We start from the raw sequence: 7,548 nt of genomic DNA on the forward strand, positions 1-7,548 counted from the left end.
AGGGGGTTGCAAGGAAATAAAATAAATAAAACATATCAGAATGAGCTTTTTTATTAACAATTAGAGGTGCCATCCTGGACATATGACAGTCAAAGAGCGGCTCTCCAGCCCTGACATCGAGCTGCTGGCCGTGGGCCTCTGTCCATATTATTTACCCAGAGAGTTTCCACACGTTATCCTCATCGCTGTTTACGTTTCCCCCTCCGCGAGCGCTGCTGCGGCATGTGACATGTGTCTCCAACCTGCAGTCCAGTCTTCCTGACGCTTTCTTTATGATCTCCGGTGACTTTATTCACACCAACCTCGACAAGTCACTTTCTACAATCACCCAGTTTGTGAGCTGTCCCACCAGAGATATGAAGACACTGGACCTGATGTATGCTAATGTTAAGGATGCATACTCTTCCACTGCCCTCCCGCTTCTGGGAAAGTCATATCACAATTTGAGGACATAGATGGACTGACAGACTGCATCACAGATTATATTAATTCATGCGTGGACACCCAAGTACCTGATAAAACTTTTCACTGCTTTCCTAAGAACAAGTCATGGATCACGCGTGACATCAAAGCCACCCTGAATGAAAAGAAGAAAGCATTCAGCCTGCGCTGCTGGGAGAGAAACTGAAGGACATGCAGGTGGAGCCCCTCTGATCTCATGGATCATGGACTACCTCACCAACCGTCCCCAGTACGTCCATCTGCAGAACTGTGCGTCTGACACCGTGGTCTGCAGCACAGGTGCTCCTCAGGGGACAGTCCTGTCTCCATTTCTCTTCAGCCTGTACACCTCACGCTAGAGTTCAGGTCAGACACAGTCTGGGGGAAGAAGCTGACTCTGTGTCTGCTGGTTCTGGTGACTATGGCGTTGTGACGCCTGCCAGAAGAGAGGAGTTGAAATGTGTGTAGTTTTAGGTGCAGGGTGTGTGGGGTCAGAAGTGATGCTTACAGCTCGTTTTCTGAGTCTGGCTCGGTACAGGTGCTCTATGGAAGCTCAGTACAGATGATCTTTTCTGCTGACTGGACCACTCTCTGCAGTCTGTGTCTGTCCTGCCTGGTAGCTAAGCCGAACCACACAGTGACAGAGACGCAGAGGACAGACTGGATGATGGCCGTGTAGAACATGGTCAGCAGCTCCTGGGGCAAGTTGAACTTCCTGAGCTGTCTCAGGAAATACAACCTCTGCTGGGACTTTTTGCGGACAGTGTCTATGTGGAGGAACCACAGTATTACAGGGGTGATTGTATTAGAGGCAGAGCTGAAGTCCATGAACAGGATCCTGGCATATGTGCCAGGGAGATCCAGGTGCTGCAGGATGTAGTGGAGTCCCAGGTTTACTGCATCATCTGCTGACCTGTTTTTCCTGTAGGCGAACTGCAGGGGGTCTGATGTCCTTCAGATGCCTCAGCACCAGCCTCTCCTCCTCTCTTAGGGAGGAGCACGATGGTGGAGTGTCTGAAGCAGTTGGGCACTGTACAGTAGACAGCTGCAGAGACCCTTTGAAGATCTGAGTAAAGATTGGTGTCAGTTGGTCAACACAGACTCTGAGGCAGGTTCGAGCCACACCGTCAGGTCCTGGAGCCTTTTTGGTGTTTTGCCTCTGAAGGAGTTGGCCGATTTCTTCTTCACAGATCTTCTGTGCATGTAGGGGGTCTGGTGACGGCAGGGTGTGAACGTTGGGGGGTGTAGGTGAGCCTATTGTGTGGCTGGGAGGTGTGAAGTGGTTCTTTTCAAACCGGCAGTAGAAGCTGTTAAGGTCGTCTGCCAGGCATTTGCTGGCCTCGGTGTAGAGACAGTTTCCTGCAGTTAGTGATGTGCTGCAGGCCTCTCCAGACTGACGCAGGGCAGTTTGTTCATAGGCTGTTCTGCAGCCTTTCACCATATCTCCTTTTAACTGCCTTTATCTCCTCTGTCACCCTGTTTCTGGCCTGTCTACAGGAACCGGTCACCACCTCTGGAGGCTTCTTCCTTGGACTGACGCAGCTTCTTTAAGTCCGGTGTGAACCATGGCTTGTTTTGTTGAATGTGCGTACAGTTTTTCTCTGAACTATAACGTCCTTGCAAAAGCTGATGTACAATGTCACAGTGTCAGTGAGCTCATGAATGTTTCCCGCTGCAGCTTCAAAAACCTCCCAGTCAGAGTCAAAGCAGCCCTGCAGCTTCAGTTTGGAGTCCTCCTTCCACCTTTTCATCGTCCTGACCACAAGTTTACAGGTTTTAGATTTCTGCCTGTGAGTCGGGATGCGGTGAAGCAGACAGTGACCAGAGAGCCCCAATGCTGCAGGGCTATATACATAAGAACATATTAATGGTTTGCCCTTTTAAAAAGGAAAGAGACTCATACATAGTATGTTATGTCACATTAGTTTTACTATCTTATCTTATCTTATCTTTGGATAGGTACTTTAGAATTTCAACATATTTTTTACATTCATTTTTTTCTATTATGGAGGGTTTGCTGTTATTTCACCTACTTTTATGTATGTGGTATTGTAATTTTTTTTATTTTTTTTTACGAACAATGCAAACTCCAAAACAGAAGGTGGCGATAATGCGATACTGAAAAATCCAACCGCCATTAAACACAAAGAAGAAGAAGATCACTTCCGGGTCTAGGTAAAGGTAGTGCACGCGCTGGATTACATTTAGCTGCTCTGATTTTGGTTTGTCTTTGTAAATTTCTTCGGTTCAGTCTGTGGCTGTCATGGTGAGCCAATCTTCTTCTCCTATTACTTCTGTTTCACAAGTATGGGGTGAACATACAAATTATTAGCACCCGAGCGTCAAGCCAGACCAGGTCTGTGTTACAGTAATAAATAAAATAAGAGGAATATCTTCAGTTTTTCCAAACAGTTTAGTATTCATTTTTGTATTCATAGCCTTTTATAAGTTTGTCTGTTTTCAATTATACGACTTACAAACCGCTTACTGCCATTTTACATGTACATTAATTAAGGTCAGTATCAAATTCATCTGTTTGAATGTTTACAGATCAGGTCGGTGCTGATGCACAGGTTAACCTGTGCCTCCCATGCTGTTTCTTGCACCAGAAGAGCGCATCTGCAGCTGTATGCGATATCTCACGATGTGCAGCTTCGTAGACAAGATCCAACACCCATTCAGTGGAGACTCCGTGGACTGGTTATACCTAAAGTAACAGGCCTAGCAAGATACTCTGATTTATCTACAGCCAAGTACACTCTGATTTACACCCTCCCACATATAAAGCTCCTTCGAGCTGTGTCCAGGCTCAAACTTCTCCAAACTAGCTTTACTGTGATTATCTTGCCTCCTGTGTATTTTCTTTACCACCAGGGAGATGTCCCATTTTATCTTGTCAGTTACACAACAGGGATAGCTCTGTTTGCTGGTGGCATGCTTTGTATTGCTAGTCACTTCTTCAGGAGAGTTGTGGGCATGATGTACCTGGACCCATCACTGAAAACACTCAAAGTGTCTCACCTTACCTTTTGGGGCAGGCGCCATGATATCTACCTGCCTGTGACAGATGTGATGACCATCGGAGATACAGGAGACTCACCAAATGAAACAATATTAAAACTGAAGAGATACAGCTCTCCAGAGACATTGTATTTCTCTACTTATTTTGGACGTGTAATAGACATTCAGGGCTTTGAGAAGGTGTTTGGAAGTTTAAAATGAAAGGTTAAAGACAATAGATTTAACTGTGATAATCAAAAGTAAATTATATATATATATATAATTTTGCCTTTATGAGAATTAAATTGAAAACTTAGAGCATGTTGCAGGTCATTTGCATATTTTAAGTGACATGTTTAACCATTACTTCACATAACATTTGTATTAGTTACTTGTCCATGAAGTTAAAACTGAATTTTTTTTTCATTGTTAAGTCAGGTTAAAATTAGATCCTGGATTCACCGATCCAGTATCTTTTTCACACACACACACAGACACACACGTGTCACATAACATGATAGATCATTCCAGCATTTTTACATGTTGCAATTACTTATTCATGTACAGTCTTCAGTCCCATGTGTGTTATTTGGCTCATATTCTGCCCAGTACCTACAAGCTAAAAGAAGTTAAAACCCTGGATAAAGTTCTGTGTTTTACTGTACAAGTACTGTATTTCAAACCTACTGGAGGTGTGGACCACAGAAGTTACATTTGATATTTGGGGACATTTTTTATTAAACTGTCTTGGCAAGTAAATCTAATAAAACCGCACTGCACCAAATGGCATGTTTTATTCCAGATGTTACTTTTGATCACACTGTTATGGTGAAAGCTCTGATGTATTCATGTAGATTGAGAGAAGATTCAGTCTAGCTGTTCTGTCTGCTTAAATAGTTTTTCACTGTCACAGACAGGTCATAAACCATATGATGACTGTGTTGAAAGAAAGAAACAAACTATTTTCCCGTTACACTGATAAATAATTCAGCTTTGTTGTAGATGGCAGAAGAGATCAGCATCTTTCTAGTTTTGTTGTTCATAGGAGTTGTAGTCTTTGCTTTGTGGTTTTATTAATGTTACAGCAGTACGGCCCACACTGCAAGTGACCACTAAGTGACCACACTTAATACACCATATCAACAAAAAAATTATGTAACATGTCAGCCTTGGGGTCCCCAGCAGAGTTCATGTCCATTTTCCCTCTGTCTCTGAGTATGTCAATCTAGTGCATGCTAGTCTTGTGAATTGTTGGTTGGCAGAGAATAACATGTGTCACCTGTTGGTTTGATAGGGGCAGTTCTCTTATTAGGAGGGGAGTATATAATGAGGCAGAGGTATCTGAGTGCTGACTGTTCTCCTGATTCAGGGTGGAGAAGACATTAGTCTCACTCAGGGTTTCATTCGGAGCTGGATGTGGTAAAATCTTCATGGATTGGGGTGTTGGTAGTGGTATGTTTTTACATACAATACATACAATATGAAGTTACTGGATTTACTGGGAGCAATGCTTCTGACTACTTTACCAGGCGCTATTACCGGTATGTTCAGACACATTAACAGCTCCTCCAGTTATAAAATTGGCAGACCTTGTTCATAAACATAGTTCTACACATTACACTATCCATTTATGTGTGTTCATATGCACAGCTGTATCCATTTGATTAAGCTAAGAGACACACATGTCCAGGTGGGTGAATGACTTTAAATATAGACTGGGTCCAACCACAGGGGTCAATTGAAGAAGTGATAAGAGAAGACAAGATAAGATACGACTTTATTTATCCCACAATGGGGAAATCTTTTTGTTTGCAGCAGCCCTAGACAGTTTTCAAAACATCAGACAAAACGGAAAAAAGAACAGTGACAACATAACTGTGAAAAAAAGATACTGTGCACAGACTAACACTGCAATATTTTGTGAATGTTTACAGAAACCAAATTAAACGAGGATGAAAGGTTGGAATATGAGGTATTAAAAATTTCACATATTAAAATACAAATGTACAAACATTAGAAAGGTACACACGGTGAAAATGTGAAAATAATTGCACGCTTTACAACAGTAAAACAGCAAAAGTACACTATGTGATCCACAGTGTGTGTCACTGCAGTACTGTATTGTACAGTCTGATGTCTGTGGGGAGGAAAGACCTGCGTTAGCGCTGCTTCCTGCACCGTGGGTGTAACAGTCTGCTGCTGAAGGAGCTGCTCAGAACCTCTACAGTGTGATGCAGGGGGTGGAGGGGTTCTCCATGATGGGTGTGAATTCGATCAACATCTTTCATGGACTCCAGTGTGCAGCCAAGGACACAGGCTTTCTTAACCAGCTTGTTCAGTCTATTCTTGCCTCTGCCTGGATTTCTCCCTGCCTAGCACACAACTCCATATAGGACTACTGAGGCCACCACAATGTCATAAAAGGTCTGTAGCAGCTCTCTCCACACACCTAAGGACCTCACTCTTCTCAGCAGATGGAGACCATATCTTTGTTGTACAGAGAGTCTATGTTTTTTTTACCAGTTCAGGTTATTGTGGAAGAAAACACCCAGGTATATAACAGTGTCCACAGTCTCAATGTCTGAGCCCTGGTTGTTCACTGGTTTAGGATCAGGTGGTTAATTTCACACCAGCCGACAAAGTCAGAGATGACTGCTTGCCTGCTCATTCCCCTGATACACAGCCTACAATGGTACTGTCATGGGAGAATCTCTGTAGATGACAGTGGTGGGAGTTGTATTTAAAGTCTGATGTGTACAGAGTGAACAGAAAAGGGGAGAGCACAGTCCCCTGAGCTTACATGTGATGTTAAGTTACCTTAAGTTACCCTACCCTATTGCAACTGCAAGTTTTCTGTGATTAAACGCGATTAACGCGTTGATATGAGAAGCATTAAGTAACAAATTCAAAAGTGTTGTAATTCCTTTTTTTAATTTTAAAACTACTACTCTAAGTTGAGAGCAAAACTCGGTGTACATTCTGACGTCGTCGATTTAAAAGTCCTCTCCTCTTTAAGTGATGCTTCAGACTAAGTACTATGGTGATTCAGCTGATTCAGATTTAACTTTGCTTTGACTGACTTCTATGAGCTCTGCCATTCAAGAGATTCGGTTTCAGCTCAGTGAGCACTACAGCGGTTATTAGGTCCCGCCCCCAAAGCGCTGATTGGCCGAGAAGCATATTTTAGGCCAGTAGTGATCAACAGCCCGCTCCTCCTGTGACTCATCGTTTATCTGAATGAGTATTCAGAGCTGGTGACAACAGACTTTCCAAATATTAATAATAAAAGAAAAGAAAAGAAACTGCGTTAACATGCCCAGCCCTATTAGTATTAGAGTTGCTGCCAGCCAAGCTAATGTACAGGCTAACGTTAGCAATATAAGCTAACGCTATTCTTGACAGTCAGTCGTAACTTTAATCAAATTTCACATCGCAAGACAAAATAATGAACTATATAATACTTATTTGGTGCTCATTCGACTATTCTGTCCTGTCTGTCTTTTTCTGTTTTGTCCTTAGCATCCTGAAGCTAGTTTCAACTTCTACTTTGTTTACAAGCAGTACAAAAACTAATGATCCAAAACACACATTGCCCCGTCAGCAGTAGAATCCACAAATTCATCCTAGAGGAATCGGCAGTGGTAAAGCCAATATTGCCTGCAAAATGAAGTAGTGGTATTGAATTAGGTGCTGCCAGCCAGTCAGCAATAATACACAAGCTAACGTTAGCAACATAAGATAGCGTTACTCCTGACATCCCAAAAGAGGAAACGCAGCAGCTCGTAACTTTACTCAGTGCTCATTTGACTACTGTCCCAGCTGTTTTTCTGGTTTCCTCTTGGAATCCTGAAGCTAATTTACAGCTCCCAGCCTATCCCTATCCAACACACACCTACGGGCAAGTCAGCATGACCAATCAACCTAATGCATGTCTTTGGACCGTGGGGGGAAGCCGGAGAACACGGGCAAAACTCCACACAGAAAGGCACCCGGTCCACCCCCGGAATTGACCCAAGGACCTTCTTGCTGTGAGGCGATAGTGCTACCCACTACCCACAGCCCCGTAGCTGATCTACAGCTGTCACGTGAAATGAACGAACGATCCAT

The 7,548-nt window shown here is 43.2% G+C and overlaps 1 protein-coding gene across 4 annotated transcripts; it reads left to right on the forward strand.

The window, feature by feature from the left end:
• The first annotated feature begins 2,235 nt into the window (after positions 1-2,235).
• On the forward strand, positions 2,236-4,225 carry tmem186 (transmembrane protein 186). 4 transcript variants are annotated; one of them, XM_055509125.1, is made up of 2 exons: positions 2,236-2,809; positions 2,992-4,225. In XM_055509125.1, exon 2 carries the CDS (start codon positions 3,007-3,009, stop codon positions 3,661-3,663), a length of 657 nt encoding a protein of 218 aa, XP_055365100.1. In that variant the 5' UTR covers positions 2,236-2,809; positions 2,992-3,006; the 3' UTR covers positions 3,664-4,225. The 4 variants fall into 4 exon arrangements, with proteins under 4 accessions (XP_055365100.1, XP_029000004.1, XP_029000012.1 ...); XM_029144171.3 differs by having other exon boundaries at positions 2,236-2,797; XM_029144179.3 differs by having other exon boundaries at positions 2,236-2,616.
• Positions 4,226-7,548: the final 3,323 nt, after the last annotated feature.

Source organism: Betta splendens, chromosome 1 (assembly GCF_900634795.4).
Source record: "Betta splendens chromosome 1, fBetSpl5.4, whole genome shotgun sequence".
NCBI classification, from domain to species: domain Eukaryota; kingdom Metazoa; phylum Chordata; class Actinopteri; order Anabantiformes; family Osphronemidae; genus Betta; species Betta splendens.